The sequence below is a fragment of the Nelusetta ayraudi genome, unplaced genomic scaffold, assembly GCF_046127955.1.
Source record: "Nelusetta ayraudi isolate G7.1 ecotype Tasmania unplaced genomic scaffold, CSIRO-AGI_Nayr_v1 ptg000013l, whole genome shotgun sequence".
Lineage (NCBI taxonomy): Eukaryota > Metazoa > Chordata > Actinopteri > Tetraodontiformes > Monacanthidae > Nelusetta > Nelusetta ayraudi.
The window spans coordinates 3,571,692-3,590,265 of record NW_027466063.1 but is presented as its reverse complement, the minus strand read 5'-3'; the positions used below and the strand labels follow the sequence as shown (position 1 = coordinate 3,590,265).

General features: G+C 46.2%; 1 protein-coding gene across 1 annotated transcript in view; it reads right to left on the bottom strand.

The window, feature by feature from the left end:
- Positions 1-390: 390 nt before the first annotated feature.
- Positions 391-18,574, bottom strand: part of LOC142886006 (voltage-dependent R-type calcium channel subunit alpha-1E-like) — a 51,562-nt gene continuing 33,378 nt past the window's right edge. The window contains exons 19-45 of the mRNA XM_076022885.1: positions 16,998-17,813; positions 16,565-16,818; positions 15,984-16,095; positions 15,757-15,886; positions 14,842-14,901; positions 14,427-14,533; positions 13,924-14,020; positions 12,816-12,976; positions 12,588-12,725; positions 11,860-12,061; positions 11,574-11,738; positions 10,846-10,956; positions 10,668-10,748; positions 10,388-10,573; positions 10,217-10,308; positions 9,417-9,579; positions 9,164-9,291; positions 7,138-7,234; positions 6,129-6,234; positions 5,922-6,029; positions 5,714-5,814; positions 5,159-5,265; positions 4,867-5,041; positions 3,903-4,034; positions 3,608-3,755; positions 2,884-3,065; positions 391-2,790 (exon numbers count right to left, since the gene is read on the bottom strand). Coding sequence (XP_075879000.1) covers positions 2,230-2,790; positions 2,884-3,065; positions 3,608-3,755; positions 3,903-4,034; positions 4,867-5,041; positions 5,159-5,265; positions 5,714-5,814; positions 5,922-6,029; positions 6,129-6,234; positions 7,138-7,234; positions 9,164-9,291; positions 9,417-9,579; positions 10,217-10,308; positions 10,388-10,573; positions 10,668-10,748; positions 10,846-10,956; positions 11,574-11,738; positions 11,860-12,061; positions 12,588-12,725; positions 12,816-12,976; positions 13,924-14,020; positions 14,427-14,533; positions 14,842-14,901; positions 15,757-15,886; positions 15,984-16,095; positions 16,565-16,818; positions 16,998-17,813 — 4,720 coding nt within the window. The 3' untranslated portion in view covers positions 391-2,229. The remainder of the gene's footprint in view (positions 2,791-2,883; positions 3,066-3,607; positions 3,756-3,902; positions 4,035-4,866; positions 5,042-5,158; positions 5,266-5,713; positions 5,815-5,921; positions 6,030-6,128; positions 6,235-7,137; positions 7,235-9,163; positions 9,292-9,416; positions 9,580-10,216; positions 10,309-10,387; positions 10,574-10,667; positions 10,749-10,845; positions 10,957-11,573; positions 11,739-11,859; positions 12,062-12,587; positions 12,726-12,815; positions 12,977-13,923; positions 14,021-14,426; positions 14,534-14,841; positions 14,902-15,756; positions 15,887-15,983; positions 16,096-16,564; positions 16,819-16,997; positions 17,814-18,574) is intronic.

Genomic DNA, 18,574 nt, shown 5'->3' with positions numbered 1-18,574 from the left:
GCATCAGCTGGTGCTCCTTACAGACATTGCCAGATAAATGATCGACCTTGAGTTAAGAGTTCTCTATGTGATTTGTTGCATTTACATGTGCTGCTTTATTCATCTGCATAATTTCTTCTCCTTTTTTTTTTTTAAATAGGCTTTTTTTTGTTTTTGTTTTTTTAAAATATGCAGTCAGCTTGCTGATTTTAAATAACATGTTTCCCACAGGCAGGCAACAGGTGCATTGTCTAAAATATAAAATTAACTTTCTTTGAATACATTTTTCTGTTCTACCTCTGCCTCTAAATTGAAAAAAAAACAACAGCCCCAAAACAACCCAACAACCACTAAAGGCAATAAATGTCACCCAGAAATATAAAGACATTCAAATGGAGTCAGCACAGAAAAGACAAGTGATCTCTCTTTAATGGTCTTTTATACAGATAAGTAAACACTTTCTTGTTAGTTATAGACAGGCATCATGATTCGAATGAAAAATAAACGGTGCAATAAATTAAACGTGGATTTACTTTGTACATTTTATACTACATATTTACCAGAAAGCGTCTCTATAACTATAAAATCCAGGCTTGTTTGGGAACTGCTGTGGCGAGTTTCCCACAGGCACAGATTAGGTTGCTCTGTACAGAGTTGGACATTGGGGGTGGAGTCCCAGGCACGCAGACCGTCCTTCGGGCCTCAGACAGAGTTGTATTGGAGTCGTGCAGTCAACCTGCGTTAAAGGAGAAGTCAAAGAAACAACAACAGATTTTCACCACTTTTTTTTTTTTCCTTCCATTCGGAGTTCCTGCAGGCGTCGCCTCTCATGGCCTGTAGATCATCAGCTCAGTTACATTCTGTATTCACATTTCAGGAACATGTCTAACTCAACAAATTACAGTAACACAACAGTACATAGTATGATTATACATCATATCTATAGGGGAAAATAGATGTATAAACCAAATGCTGTGATGACAAAAACACAGTTTTGTTGCTGTTTTTCCTGATGATTCTATTGGTAAAATGCTCATAAATCCCATTACTGTAATAGTTGTGTGATAAAGGGACAATTGTAAGTTTCTCTCATGTGGCTCTCATTATTTTTGTTGCAATAATCACATAAGAGACTGCTGAAAGTTTGGAGATAGAGACAGAATAAAGTTTGTCTCTCATGGTAAATGATAAACAGTTAAATCGCACTTTGATTTTGTTGTATCAGCACAAAAAATTTCAGTCATGCGGAAAAAAACACTTCAAAGAGTGCAAGTCGCAGGTTAAAATAACAACCAACTTGCGTCATTTCACTGTGAGGTGTTTGAACACTCAGTTTCCTTCACTCAAACTGTCCTGCCCTGCATCTTAAGCAGTCGTCTGACCTTTAGGTTTTCTGTGGGAATAAAAGCCTTTTAGAGTTCCAGTGCTTAAGATTTAGTTGCATCTAATGGCACTATATCAAACTAAAATATATGTTATCATCATTATGTCATTCTCCGATGACTATTACTATTCACTGGAATGGTCATTGGGTACTTAAAGAAAATTCTGTATTAGAAATTCTCTGATCTCGTGTTGAATTGGAAGAACTTTAGTATTTTTCACACCTAAACGACAGGGAATCCAAACTTTCACGTTGAGGCAAAGAAAAACTGCTTCTCCTGACGTGACTCGAAGGCGTTGTCCTCTGAAAGTGTGACGCTGGCTTTTGTCAACAACAATCCGATCGTTTTTTCCCATCTGCCGCACTGCTACTCTCACTGCTACGCACGATAAAGATGAACAGCGGCCCTCTCGTGTGAGTTAAACGTCCGAACTAAAAGCCATAGTACATTCATCTTATTACATTTTTACCCACTACCGCAATGTTCACCGGCACAAAACTCACTCGGATTTTTTTTTTTTTCCTCATTCAGACTAGACTTGCACATCTGGGGCCAAACGACTCACCAGCATGGTATTACAATAACAACCAAATGTGGAACTTGGGCTTCGCCTCCTGCGCTGATCTGGCACAGCAGGTCTTTGTCGCTGTTTGGATTTGGCAAATTGTCTCTGATGAGAACACGTGTACATGCGCACCCTCCTGCTACAACACACACACGCACACACTCACACACGCACGCACCTCAGTTTAAATACAGTATGAGTGGATTGGAGTCCTGGCTGTTATGCTACTGGTGCTGAGCAGTTCACAGAGGAGATCAGAGCTTGTGCCTCCTCTCCTTCTCCTCCTCCGTGTCATTTTGTTTAGCAGCGGTCGTCTTCGTCCGTGTCACTGAGCAGCTCGCCGGCGCTGGTCGGACTCGTCTGGCCCAAGTGCTTTCTGAAATGCCCGTTGGGAACCTGCCAGGAGTGTCTGAGCTGCGGGGCGGAGCTGATGGCGTTGGCTCGGCCCAGGCTCGTGGCCACGGCCGTTTCGAAGGTCAGGGTGTCCTGCCCGTCGCCGCCGTCCACGCCGGTGTCGTCGTGGAAGTGGAGGTAGGGCTCTGAGATGTAGCGGAGGGGCGACGGGTTGCTGGGACCCGAGACGGGGCCCCCGGCTGAGGCCTGTCCGGCCGAGAAGACGCCGCCTTCCTTGTCGAGCCTCCACGCCGCCTCTTTGCTGATGGCGGTGCCGTCCTGAGGTTGGCCAGCACCCTCGGAGGAAGCGGCTGGCTGCGCCGGCAGTGGTGAGGTGTTGGCGGCGCACACCAGAGGGGAGTAGGAGATGTACGGCCGCGGGCGCGAAGGCGTCTGGGGCAACTGTCGGCGGTTACGAGGCGTGCTGGACTCTGAGGCCGGAGGGGCGGGGCTGCCTGATATGTTCGCCTGCAAGCATTAAACAGTGACGTGTCATCTCTTGTGTTTTCTCTTAAAGGCCGTTTTTACAATGGAGAGACACTTCCTCTGTCTTGCCCCCACCTGTCTCTGCAGGGTCTGCGTGCGGCCCTCGCTGGGGGAACGAGACGGCCTCCTCTCGCATGATGGATCGCGGCTGCGCTCTTCCGAGTTGCAGCGGGACACGTCTGGAGACAGGAGGTGGCGCCGCTCCTTAGATCGCCCCCTCTCGTGACTACTGTTTTCCCTGGGGTTGACCCGCGGGCCTGAGGGAGGCCAAAAATGAATGTTTGAATTTTGTAATAACATGTGGAGGACGACTCCATTACATATCCATCATTTTTAAAATATTCTTGTTTGAAATTGAATCAATAAATAATTAATCTTTGATAAAATATAGAATGCAGGTCCTTAAAATGTATAAGATGTTTTTATAATCTGAATTACAGCTATGCTAATAACTGAAAGAATATGAAGAATTACCTATGAAGTTAGTATGTATAATATACTTCAGCAGCCATCTGTCCATCCATTTTCAATACCCGCTTCTTCCTGAACTCGGGGTTGTGGGACCATAACATTTATATATTTTTATAAATATCTATCTTATATATACGAAAATAAAAGTCAAACATATTCATGGCTTGATTTGACAACAAACTAGATGTGGGACAATAATAATGCCAGTCCCCACGACATGTTGCAGGTAAGTGGTAACATTATGCTTGCAGGCCTTGAAAAGCCAAAACTTCAGCAGGAGAAACTAAAACGGGAATCTTCCAGACGGGTCGAGGTAGCGGAATATGACCTCTGTAGCTCCTCTGCCGCGGCCTGTATGTGTCATCGGGGCTGACTCTCTCCAGAGAGTGCTGCTCCTGCCACAGGCCGTTCACGCACTGGTCCCCGATGGTGGAGAAAGAGCGCTTCATCAGCTTTCTGTCCGCTGATATCCCCGGCTATGCACACATCCAAAAAGCAGAAGTTTGAAATGTGCAGCACATTGCAAGTAAGAGAAACCCTTTGACGTACAAACTCTAACTCTCTAACTTAAATTAAGACTCTTATTCTAATGAAATGTGAAATTGCTTATCAGTCTTTGCTACCTGTGCGTCGATAGCCAGTCTGGGCATGGACGATGCTCTGATAGATGCCGTCCGCTGTGGTGATTTCACAACTGTCGTCTGGTCCTGCCTGGCCTGCTGCAGAATTTTGTTATACTCAATCACATCGGGCACCTACACCAGGCAGAAGAAGGCAGGTTATTACTCAGGCACTGTGTTCACTCACTCACACACATGCAAAAGGCAGTTTTCCAGTTAAGCTATTGATTGATTCAGCTTTTGATTTCATGAAAAATCAATAATCCTCTGTCTTCCTGTTACACCAGTGTAAACTGCAGAGCAGTCCGCCTCCCTTCCACTGTCTTCTCTGCAAGGAAGATGAAGTGCAACGTACGTCTCTGCCTCTTTGCGTCTTTGTTGTAATCTTTCCCAACTTTTTGCATAACAATGTCCCTCAAGCTATTCTTTGTGCAGCCATGCACTGGAAGCGAGCCAACTTGAATGCCAACATGAAAATCAAAGATCTTGGATGAGGGCGCGCAGCAGGGGGGCGGTGGGAGGGAGTGGGTCTTAAAGAGCTGCGTGATGGAGCGTTGAGAAGAACAATTCCCACTGTGATGTGGATTGTTTCTTATGTGAAGTCTTGTGTGCTGATGAAAAAGAGTCACGTGACCCCGGAATGAAAAATTGTCAGCGGTAAACTCACAAATCTATTGAAAAACTTGAATTTACAAATTCCTAATGTCAGGTTATCTCATACTGCTTGATTTCAAAACGCTTCACAACAAGTTGTCGTTGGGAAAATCCACCCAGAATTGCATGACCTGTTTCAAATTACAAATACGGCTATAAACGAGGTTGTGAACTAGTAGTTCATGTCAACATATTGTCTCTTAACAACTCCTTAAGAATATTTACTATTGTCTACATTTTAGTTTTTTTCCTTTATTTTTTTCTTTGACAACAGACAGTCCTGCATTGTGAGGACAAAAACCTCACTGGTTACCAGTGTGTGCAAATGGAGGTGGTGATGAGGCGGGTGGTGGTGGTAGGGGTGGTAAGGTGAGCGGTACTCCTCGTCCTCCTCGTCCTCCTCTTTCTCCTCCTGCGAGTGAGGCAGCGGTTGCAGAAGCATGTCTTGCGGAGAGATCGGGCTGAGAGCAACGAAGCCTCCTCTGGTTCTGAGGAGAAACACAAGCACGGCCACGTCCCGCGTCTCAGTCGACTACCAGAGATCGTGAAAGGTGGCGCTGTGACGGTCAGGGAGTGTATTTTTCCCTATCAAACCATATATTTACAAGGCAGATCCGGCGCCGTGCCTGAGGAAGGAAAGGGACCTGGCGTGGCAGAGTATCTCCTGAGGCAGCGAGGAGGCGTCCATGCGCTGGAACATCGGAGCGTGTTTCTGCAGGGAGAGAAACGCACAAGGGGAGGTGAGACATTCAATGAGGCAATATTGCAATGCAGATGGCATCATGCAGCACTTTGTATTTATTAGTTTCCACAATATTTACATTGATAAAAATGTTACAAAACGGACCATTAATACCTCCTGAGCTCAATGGAAATAAGTGTGGCATAAAAATCCAAAAGTCCGCAGATTATTTCACAGTGGCTTTCAGACTCTAGTGAGGCAGTATCTGGTGATTAATTACGCAAAAACCTCTATAGATCACCAGAAAACTGCATATTTATCTGTCAGTTTACAGCCTCCCACAAAGCTCCCTGATGAAACAGTTGGCTTGTAGGCCTTTACTAACAAGAATGAAAACAAAACATCTGATAGCAGATCTGGCTGTGGGCGAAGAACCTCATAACAAACCATCTATCCAAGCTAAGAATGTGAAAAGTACCTGCTCCTCCAGCTGTTGTCTGAGCTTTTTGGCTTTGTTCTGCTTATAGTAGTCCATGATCATCATGGCAGCGTAGATCTTCCCAATGGTCATGTCACTGGCTAATACATGACAGTAAAACAGCATATTATTAAACAGACCAATGACTACTGTGAAGGCAAACACAGCTACTTTTCTTCTCTCTGCGTTAGTTTGTTGGTCTCATCACCTTTGTGAATGGGAACCAGCAGGTCCAGTGTCTTCTGAGAGAGATGAGGCCAGATGATACTTATCTCCTTCTGTAGGTCCAAATCCATCTGATTTCTATCTTCCCCTCCTACACAAAAAAATAATATGTGAAGGATTTGTGTGGAAATATCCACCACGCCTTATGTGTGTCAGCCTCGAAGCTTTAAGTCCATATGTTTGGTTTCACCTCTGGCTATCTTGACCTCCAGGGCAGTGCGGATCAGGGCCATGAGGGTGGAGGTAAAGTGAACAGACATGTCTTCATCCACGGGCATGTTCATCAAGACTAGTCTCTGATGGCAGCAAAAGAGAGCGATGCAGTCAGTGACACAACTGCAACACAAGCAGCAGAACACAGTCGCTCACAGTGCAAAAGGAGGAGGCACGAAGGAGCCCTGGTGGACCACAATGCTTTAAGTCCTTGAGATTTTTTAGACGGTAAGGCCTCATTTAATGCTATATTCAATTTACCAATGTTTTCTAATAAAATAATGATGATCCACCATGAACCCGAAGTGCACGTGCAGCAAAACTAGAGGTCAAACTATTAAACAAACAGCCCTATCCTTGTAGGAATTTTTACTTTCTAGTTTATGTAGCTTCAGAAAATCTCAAACAACTCATCTTCTGTGATGAAACATGCAGCCAGGCAAAAAAACACATTGACACACACAGAAAACATCCGTATGTTACCAAATGTAAGTTAAAGTTTTTGCAAGGGGCACATGCAAGACAACATATGAATGAAAATGAAAAATAAGTGCAATGCAAGCTATATCTATAAGAATATAGAGATAGATAGAGATAGAGATATCTATATACATATATTCTTATGAATATAGATGTGTTTTTAGCATGTACAGTAGATGTTTGATAAATTCCAGATTTTTTTTTTTAAAGCTGGAGCAGAAAATAAACTCCACCGACGTGAACAGCAGACAAAATCGTGTTTTCTGCCAAGATGCAAAGCAAAACAGGCAAATAATCACTGTGACGCCAATCACCTGCCCGCAACAAAATACGGAAAACTTTCAACAAGCGGCACTGTATCATAGAACAAAGACAAAATAATGCCTTGTCGATGCCAGCGCGTCACACACAAATGAGGTTTTTATTTATTATTTTTTACAGCGCTTTTAAAATCCTCATCATTTTAGACAGAAAGGCCTGCGTCTCACACTGGCGTTCAGTTCTACCTTATAAGCCAACTTGGAGGGGCATTTCTTCCCCAGGCCAAGAGGTGGCGACATGTTGGTCAACATCTCATACATGTCATTGTAATGGATACGACCACTGGGGGGCGCCAGGTAGCCAAGCAATGGGGGAAGAGAGGTGGGGGAGGAAGGAACAGGGGGTTGGGTAGGGCGAGGGGGGAAATGTGATGTCACGGATGGAGGAGGGGTTAAAGGTTGAGCCGTCGCCAAGGGGGGACGTCGAGAGGAAGCACGGGAGAAGTGGAGGGGTCAGAAAGAGGATGGAGATAGAGAAGAGAAAGGGTTAATCCACGATATCAAGCAGAAGGGAAGAGTTAAGTAGGAGAAGTCAAACAATATTCTTTTCTATGCGTCCATCGGGGCATAGAAATCCAAAGAGTGAAGATAAACCTCAGACGGGATGAGCCGAAGGAATGACAGCCTCACTGGATCTGGCACTAAACATCATACTTACAGTGCTTGTGAGTGAGTGAAGACTAAACACTAGCTCTAAAACCAGATCCAACAGGTAGAAAGAAACAGGTTTTCCCACACTCCAAAAAAAACCACACTTTTAACCATGTTTTTAGATTGTGAAATAATAGATCATCAATATCAGTGAGGGATGTCCTGTGACTTAGTACCCTGAGACTGGAGTGTCGTCATTCTTTGACCTGAGTTACGCAACCCTAAGGGCCAAGCAAGGCGGTGGGAAGGGAGAGGAGAGGAGAGGAACAGAAGGAAGTTAGGAAGGATCCCACGGAGGAGAGGGCACAGTGGGTTGGCGACACGGTGGGTGGGAGGAACCAAACCTTGCATGCCACCCTGTGTGGGCAGTTCTTTCCAAAGCCCAGCGGAGGCGAGATAGTGCGAACAACTTTGTACATCTCCTTATAGTGGATCCTACCACTGGAAAGAACACACATGGCTTTAGTCGTGCACCGTGGAGGACGTGTAGAAGAAGAGTGAGTTGGACCTGGGATGCGTCAGCCCCAAAACAGACCCGAGCGGTTCCACGCATTTGCCGCTGACCGCTTTCTTTCCCCGGCTTTAGCGACATTTTCGCAAAACACCCAACCATTGTGGAGTTTGATGGACAGGGACTGTTCACTCTAATGATTTGTGGTTGAGTGCTCCATCGCAAAGACAACAAGCAAGAAATGCACAACACGCATCCCGTGTTGGCTGCTCGTGTGGTTTCATCCAAGCGATTCAAGCCATTTGGCTTGAAATGGCTGCGTTAGCACCAGGTTTCTTAGCAAAACGCAACACAGTAAACACTTTGCCACCGTGTTAAAATTACATATTTTTCTTATTTCTTCTCTATCACAGTGTTACAAAAAACACATGCAGCTCTCCAGTGGAGCAGCTGTTTTTTTTTGTTGTGTGCTCCACTCAATTGGATCCTGGCCAGAAGGCTGCTGTGTGTAAAATCATGGCGTTATCGTCGTGATTTCGAGTCAAATTGCACAGCCACACCTTGGAGAACGCCACACTACCATGCTTTTATTCTGTTTTCTTTTACATTTGCACACTCGGCAACAATATGATTCTATTAGGGTCAATGTGGGTCAGAAAATGTAATCAGCTGTCTCATTGGCAAAGCGGTAAGAAATAAACAGGTTAAATATATTATTTTATGTGACCTTTCCCTACAAAGACGCAGTTGAGATGTTTGTCTCTTATGCAGTCTGCTCTCGTTTCGGAAATGTTTCAAGCAGCTTTTTTCCTTGTTGCAGATAACTGGGATGCAGTGTCAATTAAAAGAGATGAGGATCAGGTGGGAGACCACCTGTGACCTGTTTTTAAGCTCCTTCTCCTGTGTCTTAGGACGAGTCCCCTGTTGTCCTGTGTGTGTGTGTGTGTGTTTTTTTTTAAGTAGTTCCTGCCCTAGTTTTGACCAGTTACAACACAAATGCAGTGCATTGTGCTTGCAACGACACTTTCTTATAAATTCCTAAAACATTAGTGAAACTGTGTCATTAACAAGTGCAAGAGCAGCAGGAAGCTGCAGGACAGAGACACTGACCAGGCTGCACGGTCATACTCCCCCCAGATCCGGACAAACTCATCCAGGTGGTGAGGACCCAAGATCGACGAGTCTCTTGTCAAATACTCAAAGTTATCCATTATCACAGCCACAAACAGGTTCAGCATCTGGACAGGAGATAAACAGGAGGAGAAAAGGGAAGTGATTGATCAATTTGGGACGGAGTAGCAGCTTTGAGGAATTGCTGTTGTAGCTCAGGGAGATCCGTCAACCTCCGCTTCCTGCCTCTCACCAGGAAGGAGCTGAAGAACATGAAGGAGACAAAGTAGAAGTAGGCAAAGTCGGAGCCGCAGCCCCCCTCGGGGTCCAACGCCGGCACCGCAGGGTCCAACTCACACTTCTGGCCCCCCAGACAGGACAACATGATCTCCTGCCACGATTCTCCCGTGGCGCTCCTGCACGTGGAAACATCGCACAGCGTGAGGAGGGACATGGCTGGAGGACTGCAGCCCCACAGCTCGCAGTTTAGTTAGAAAAACGCCGCCTGCTATCGGGAAGGTGTGATCCAAGCATCAAAGACAGCTTCTAACCTATTCATACTTCCTGAAAAGAAAGTCAAATTCATGTGAAAAGTGGATTCATACCCTCCTGGGTAACTTCCTAGGCTTTCGCTAACATTGTGAACTTGCATTAAGAATATATGCGATGAAGGGTACAATAATATTGACTAATATCATAATCTTATTTCTTTAATTCATTGCTTTTTATTTTTTGTGCTGTTGTATTGAAACCATACAGAAAAAAAAATGTTTTTGTCTGTACTACACTGTTGTTGCAGAGAAAATGAAAATAAAGTTTTTTTTATAAAGTTTTCTTTTCTGATTTCTGACTTAATGGTTTCTAATCTATGTGGAGCAGGCCTAACTTAGAAGATTGTCACCAACCACTGAAATTCAGATACATGTGAATCTCTATCAATATAAATACACAGTTTAACAATGGAAACCATCCATTGTTTTGTTTTCTCTGTAGATATAAAATAATCAATGTGAAACTTCAACCAGCCAAACAAAACCTCTCAGGCTGTCCTACCTGAACAGCAGCATCAGCGCACCGGAGAAGGTCTTGAAGTTGTTGTGTTGGGTGATGTGAGTGTCGTCATTCAGCTTAATGTTGCCAAACACCTGATTCCCAGAAAACATTCATTAGAATCACATCTCGGCGATTGATGGTTGAAGAGACAGATGACCCGTCTTCCCCCACCTGCATGCCGATGATGGCATAGATGAAGAAGAGCATTGCGATGAGCAGGCAGACGTAGGGCAGGGCTTTGAAGGACTGCACAAAAGTCCAGAGGAGGATGCGGATGGTGTAGCCCTGACGGAGCAGCTTGATGAGGCGAGCGGCTCGAAACAGCTTCAGGAAGCTCATGTTGAAAGTGTCGACAGACTGGAAGGAGGACAGAGGAGGGAAACCAGGCTTTAGTCCGAGTCAGTGTTGATGTAAACACTCGGACAGACATGGACTCAGAGACTTTTGCTACCTGTAAGTCCACCACAATCTCCGTGATGCTGCCCAGCACGGTGATAAAGTCAAAAATATTCCATGTGTCCCGAAAGTAATTCTGAGGGGGAAACAAACATTTTTTTTTTGTTGATTTTTTTACTTCAGCTGCATTCTGGGAATTAACATTGAGGTGTTGCGTCGCTCTTCAATCTCACCAGAAACCCAAAGGCCATGATCTTGAGGATGCACTCCACGGAGAAGATGACGGTGAAGGCCATGTTCAGGTGCTTGAGCACGGCCTCGTACGCCGGCGGGGCGGAGTAGTACTGGAAATAGAAACGCGGCACCGTGGGACAAAACCCGCAGGAGAAGCTGCAGGTGCGCAGCATCAGAAAGTGGAACGCTCCCTAAACTGGCCAAGGCGGTGCGAGCCTCGTGATGTCAGTCTTATATCACCGCGAACTCGCACGCGGCCAGGGCGGCTCTACAGGTTGATGGAAGATTCCTCCAGACCCATAAATAGTCGGCCAGTCTTTGCACCTCTCATCCGTCGCACTATAAAAAGAGTCATTCCTCTGGGGGCGGCAGCCACAGTTAATGAGGTCATACTAAATAGCAGCCCCTGGACATTATAGATCAATATTTAATACCGTCTGAGTCACTGCACATCTGTCTGTCTGTCTGTCGACCTGTCTATCTGAACCATCGGCGCAGGCTGTGAAAAGGCCAGGTCAGGGAATAAACGCTGGTGCGGGAGGAGCGGAAGCCTCACAACATCACAGCACGTTGAGACGGAGCTCAAATCTGTTTATCTGTTATTTTTTGAAAACAACGACATAGGAGTTGGATTTTTGTGACAGAACTGAGACAAATACTTTTTAGACAAACATGCAGGGGAAGAGATTCTGCTGCAGCGGTTTCAGTCCTGGTCTTGCTCACTTACCTTCATCATCAGCACGATGGTGTTGAGGGCAATCATGGCCAGGACGGTGTACTCAAAGGATGGGGACACCACGAAATGCCACAGACGGTACTGGAAGGTGTGCCGATTCTGGGGCATGTAGCGAGTCAGTGGCTTGGCACTGATGGCAAAGTCTATGCAGGCCCTCTGCGGCACCACAAGTAGGAAGATAAATCAGGATAAGAGCATTTTAAATCCTCGACTTAGTTTTTAATAGATATTAATCAAAACAAAGATGAGAAAAATAAAGTTTTTTTTCTTTTGTCACCTCGTTCTTTTCCAGGCTGCACTCCTCCATCATCTTGTCCCCCTGCTCTTGGAAGGTAATGATGATGAGAGCCACAAAGATGTTGACGAAGAAGAAGGGAAAGACGACAAAGTAGATGACGTAGAAGATGGACATCTCCATCCTGTTGCCGTGGCTCGGGCCTCGGTCCTCCTCCGTCACGTCCACCGAGTGCTGCAGAACTCTAGAGGGAGGAGCAGCACAGGAACTTAGGGGGATACTGTCTGAAAGCGGAGACACCAAAAAAAATGACAGGAAATTTCTACTGGGCCACGCAAGCAATGGCAACAAACCCTCTTTTTTTTAAAAAAAAAAAAAAAAAGGTTAAATCAGACAAAAGCAGCAAGTTTTATTGGAAACTGCGTTGACTCATTTGTTTGTTTGTTCCGATGGTTAAAATGCCACTTTGCCATTTTCAAACAGGAAGTTATTGTAATGTATTTCCATGTTAGCGGTCACTTAGAGCGGGGTGGAGACAGCAGCAGGCTGAAAACGCTGCTGCTGAAGCATTGGCTTGGATTCACTGCGGCAAAATGAATAGCAAAATCGTTGCTAATGCAATCACACCCTTCATGTTTCCGTAATCAAAGGTCATATTCAACAATGCTGAGGGACAGGGCGGATTCTCAAGTCAAAAGGCTCTTCCAGAATGGACCATTATGACAGGCCTGTATGAATTTCACCATCCCGTTGATGCATCGGCCACTCACTGAGGCCAGCCCTCCCCCGTGGAGACAGTGAAGAGCGTCAGCAGAGCCCAGACGATGTTGTCGTAGTGGAACTCGTGCCGCTTCCACTCCCGTCTCTTGATCTCCTTCTTGTCCTTCCCGTAGTCGATGTAGTAACCCCTGAGGTGACGCAGGAAACCAGGTTAGATAGGGGGGAAAAATGCTGTGCTGATGGAATTCAATAAACAAGAGCGGGTGAAAGAAAATTACTGGCAGTCCTTCTCCGTGTCCTTGGAGCTGTCAGTACAGTAGAAGAACTTCCCCTTGAAGAGCTGAACGGCGATGACGGCAAAGATGAACATGAAGAGCTTGTAGACGATCAGGATGTTGAAGACGTTCTTCAGAGACGTCACCACACAGTCAAACACCGCCTGGACACACGCGGACGGGGAGACGGGATATCAAACACGGCGCCATCAGAGCAGCGGCCACGCGGAGAAAAACATCATTATTTATTTATTTAGTCCAGTTGGTTCAGCGTCTGTGTAAGAAGAAACTGTTTTGTTGCAGTGTTTGATGTGACAGTCAAAATCTCGACTGTGACAAGTGAGTCAAGTAGAACTTTTGCTGTCTGAAGTGAAACTAGTGGCTGTTTCTCTCTTGGAGATGGTCGTGAATTGAGCTGAAATAAACAAAAAAACTATCCTGCGCATCCATCATCCTATTTAGGTGGGTGTCTTTCTGAGAACCCATTGTCAAATCAATGGCGAAGTGAGACTCTTGCGACTGCTGTCTGCTCTGAACAATTCTTCAATATTGTATTTTGTTTTTCTGTCCGTGTTAAAAATGCTGTCCTTGCTTGGTAAAACCTTGGCTATTTGCATCAGTCTATGTAGTTTCTTTAGCAGTGGGTGTTGTTAGCGACACGTATTAGCATCTTTGAGGCCTGGTACATCTTTCTCAGGATTGCGCTTTTCTAAATTGCAGTAGTGTAGAGTAGCCTGGAATTGACAAGGCGAACACTGAGCTTAGGCATTTACTGCTTGGTGTAATGAAAGGAGTGAGATTAGGGGTGTTCAGAATCAGATGCTTGTTTTCCTCTGATAAGCACAGAAACAGGCAGAGAGGCGAAGAGTGTTTCTGTTGTCAGGTCCAATACATTCATGTCCATAGGGTCATATAGGAGTTTTGACACGCCTTCAAGCCCCGCTGCACACACTATCAGCTCATCTCCCTATTTGTGCCGTCTCCGCTCTCAGAGAACCTCCAGATCTGGAGACCTTGGGTGTTTTCTGAGCGTGTGTGCGTGCACGTGTGTGTGTTGACATCAAAGAATCACAGACGTGACTCACAAACGGGCGACTAAAACAGCTCCAACCTTAAGTTTCGGGAGCCTCTTGATGGTCTTTAGAGGTCGGAGGACGCGCAGCACTCTCAGAGATTTGATGGTCTTAATGTCCCGTCCTTTGTTGTTCCTTGACACACACACACACACACACACACACACAGAAGAAGAGAAGAGAGACACAGTGTAAGTGCCACACCCTCACTTTGTCGATTCTTCACAGCCACCATTAACAAGAAGGTGTTCAATGTTCTGTGACGTCAAACTCTGCAATTTGTGGACGTTCAAAAGAGAGGAAGTAGTTTGCTTTTACCCCATCACATTCCTGTCGGTTAATCCCCCACCAGCCACAGACGAGGACCAACAGGGAAAAAGGGACACACACGTCAAACAGGTACAGCGTTATAAAGCCAACAGACTGCGTGAGGTGGGATGCAGTTACAGCCAAAAGAAGGAGAGGAGACAATTCAACGGCCGAGCTAGAGACTAACTGATGTACAGATATGTGCTTGACTCAAATAAATCATGTGACTGACGAGAGGGCAAAGGCCACCAGTGCTCCCACCACGACAATGAAGTCGAGGATGTTCCACAGGTCTCTGAAGTAGGAGCCGTCGTGCAGGATCAGGCCCTGGTCAATCATCTGAGAGCAAGACAGAGATTATTTGTTTGGCGTTCCTTTCACTGCATACGTCATTTTCTTTATTCATTGAATGCATTTCAGGTGCCGGTATTTCAATTGAAAAATGAACATTCAGTCTCCAAACGAGTTGAAGGCCTTGGTATTCATTTAAACTCATGCAAAATGCTTCAGAGTTTTCAATGTGCATGTGGCAAATGTGTTAATAAGCCTGTGTCACTCAATCCTCAAAGTATTTGCTCATTAAAGGTCAATTTGCATAATATAATTAACCATATTTTCATGTAACATGCCAGCTGGCAGTCGCTCACCTTTATAATCATTTCAAATGTGAACACTCCAGTGAACACATAATCAAAATATCGCAAAACCTGCAGCAAAGGTCAGGCAAAGAGAAAATCATGTTAGTGAGGCTGACAACGCTGTCACACAACACACAACACACAACACACAACACAACGTTGGGTTGCCGACAAATTATTGGAGTAATTTTGCGAACCCGAGTGTCTTTCTTTTCACTTTCGACAAAAAAATACAGAAAAACGTCTGATTGCTCACATACAAACAGACTCAGGGTGTCTCACAGTTTCCTGTCTTGTTAGCAATTTAACCGCACCCTCATTAACTCTAATCAAGAGATTTCTGAATCATCTGAGGATAATACTTCCCATCATGCAACACTCCTTTTCAACTCTTTAATTTTCATCATCACTAATGGGGCAGCTGTGCACCATTCATTATTCAAATAACCTTGCAGATCTCTGCAAGACAGCATATTTAGCCCTATGTTTACAGCCACCAGTAAAAACTCTTGGTTTTAGCTTCTGGCTAAAACTGAGGTTCTGTTGCTTTGCAAGGGAGAACAAAATAAGGTGGGTGCAAGTGAAAGCAGGAACTGGCTGTCAGTGAGGTGTCTGTGCCCTATGTGACATCACAAAGGGATGATTTACACAACAGTATGTTTTAGTACATACTTGTGAACAACTGAGCAAGCAAAATAAATAAAGAAGATATTTCTATCATTTCTTTGGACTTCACTGAGAAGCTCAGGACTTTTGATACGTTTGTACAGCACTGGCATGCTGAACATGGCATCTTTATAAAAATATTACATTCTCCCGTGGTAGTTTTGCAGCTTAGCGTTGATAAGAGGAACTGTGATAAAAATAGCACATTTATTAATGCTCATATCCAGACAGGACACCCACAAACGTGAAGAAACCGACCTTGTTCCAGTCTGAGGAGGTGGCCACGGGGTCCTCAGCGGCCAGCGCTATACTGCTCGCGGCAATGACCAGCAGGATGGACATTTCAAAGTACCTGAGGTTCACCACATAGTGACATGCCCGGCGCACCCTGAGGGAGAGCAGATGGTTACAGCCGAGACAAGACGGCCGAGGTCAGGAACTCCTGTCAGCTGAGAGCGGCGCTGCAGGCGGCGCTGGGGACTTACGGATTGTCGGGTTTGAAGACAAACATGCTGTCCGGTCTCACGCTGCTGCTGGACGTTGTGTCCTCCACTTCCTCCTTCTCGGACCTGCAGATCTCTGGGTCTGCGCTGTTGACTGGAGACATGAGGGCGGAGCCAGAGAAGGAGTGTTTGGGAAATCTCTGCAAAGCTACGTCAGTGTCAAAGCAGGTGCAGTGAATGTATTGGAGTTGAAAAAGGGCACATGACATCGAGTGTGGTGTTCTAGATGTCCTTCAAATGAAGGAGGAGGATGTGCTGAAGTTCCTGGCGGCAGGAACCCATTTGGGAGGCCCCAATTTGGACTTCCAGATGGATCAGTACGTGTATAAGAGGAAAAGTGATGGTACTTACATCAACATCAAGCCTTAATAAATTCAAAATCTTATGGTCCAGCAGTGATCAGCCAATTTCATTTCTATTAAAATTGTTATTTTTTTCTATCTTCAAACAAAGTACATTAACTGTTACAAAAGCGCTTGTGACTTTGTGAAAAATGTGCGAAAAATGTAGCTTTTAAAAATGACGTGTGAAAACCCAACAAACACCACAAATTCCAGACACACCTGCGATGGTCGAGAGCTCCAGGGAGGAATGGACGTCGGCCATGTCGATGGTGACGCTGGAGCTGAGCTGAGGCTTGACCTCATCCTCCTCTGCCTCCTTCCCCTCGTCCTTCTTGGTCTCAGGGACTTCAGGAGGAGACCAGGAGCTGTCCAACTCACCGGGAGCTTCCTTCTTCTCCTGGGGACTCTGGTCGCTGTTGGGAATCTGGTGGATTGTTGAGTCGGCGTCGCCTTCTTCAACTCTCTCACTCTGTCTACAGGAAAAAAAAATAGCAGAGACACTTGACTTGAGCGATCTGTCTGGGTTTTTTTTTAAACTTTATTCTGAAGAGCCTGAAGGCATCTGCCAGCCTTTACTGCGATGCAGAACTTTTCCAAACATCATACTGCCTTCTAAAAAACTGAACACTCCACAACTGAACTTCCATCTCACCTGCTCTCCTCAGTCTTCGGCTCCTCCTCCTCCTTGCTCACTCCTGCTGCTGCCTCCGTCTCCTCTGCCTTCCCGGGGTTCCTCCTCCTCTCCTTGCTGACCGAGCGGCCCGCCAGCTGACACCCGTTCCCCGGCGACGACCCCTGGCCCCTGCCCCTCCTGCCGTCCTCCGGCGTCAAGGCTCCCAGGCTGTCTGGCGGCCTGAACTTCTTCACCGCCCGGTGCTGCCGGTCGCCGTTCAGCCTGGGGCTGCGGCGTTCAGAGGCGGCGCCGTGGCTCTGGTCCACGCCCAGCTTCACGGAGGTGTCGGCGTTGGGCTCGGAGGGCGGGGCGTCGGGGAGGACCTCGCCCGTTGGTTCCGGCGTGGCCTCGGGTGCTTCGGGGGGCGTGGGGTCCACTCCCGTGGAGGAGTCCGCAGCCTGGTTCTTCACCGGGGAGCTCGCCGGTTCCTTCAGCTGCTTCAGACTCCCGGAGGACGTGTGCTCCAGGGCCTTGCGGTGCAGCGACAGGGGGCGAGCCTGGTGGGCTGTGGCCGGGGGGCCGTCCTGCTCCTCGCTGGGGTTGCTGAACAGGATCTCTCGGCTGGACATCTGGCGGTGTCGCCGTAGCTGGCTGGTCCTTTGCTCCCACACGGACATGGTCATTCTCTTTCTCCTCTCCCTCCTGGACATGAAAGAGTTAGAGGGGTTGAGAGGTGGCAGTGGGCAGCCCTCCCTGATGCTGCCCTGGGCCTCGTCCAGGGAGCTGGAGTAGGCGGGCCGGCTGCGGTGAATGGCTCGCTTCCTGTAGAGGTAGGGCCGCCTCCGACGGCTTCCACTGGGGAGAGACAGACAAGACAGAGGAGGACGTCAGGCTACTAACAGATGAAGAGTGTCGCACATCACAAAGATTTAATTCAGCTGAATCTGTCATCGGTACCATATAAAACATTAAAATTCCCATATTTTCATCAGTATTTTTCACCCCAGACTCCTTTGCACAATAACTTTAAATTAAATTCACCAGATTTCTTCAAAACAGCATATTTAGCCCTCTGTTTGCAGCTCTCAGCAAAGACTACCTGCATGAGCAACTGCTTTGTAGAACATAAATTGAGGGGCAACGAGGCCTTTGAGGGCCGAAGGGGGTCTTGTCACTAACCTGAGAGAGGTATAAATGACGCATCTGTGCCCTTTGTGATGTCACAGAGAGAAGATTCACAGAACTCTTCTGAAGGTGTTCATTGACTTGTGACATATTTTATTGTTGGAAAACACTGTTTTCTAATGGAGTTGCGACCTTTACATTGACTTTACTTCATTTAAGAATTCATCAAAACAGAAGCTGGATTTAAATAATCAATCAAATAAGAGATTTGTTTTCATGTAAGAGCACTTGACCAGGGAGGATGAGCAACTTCAACATAAACCGATTCCCCGGTTGAATGAAGATGTTGGGTGACACACCTTACAGTGCGACCATAGTAGCATAACAAAAAGAATATCAAGAAGCAGAATGAACGTGGACCAAAACAGGGCAGCAGCGTTTGAAGAAGCGGGACAGAGCATGGGGGATGGAGGAGTGATCGACATTCATCA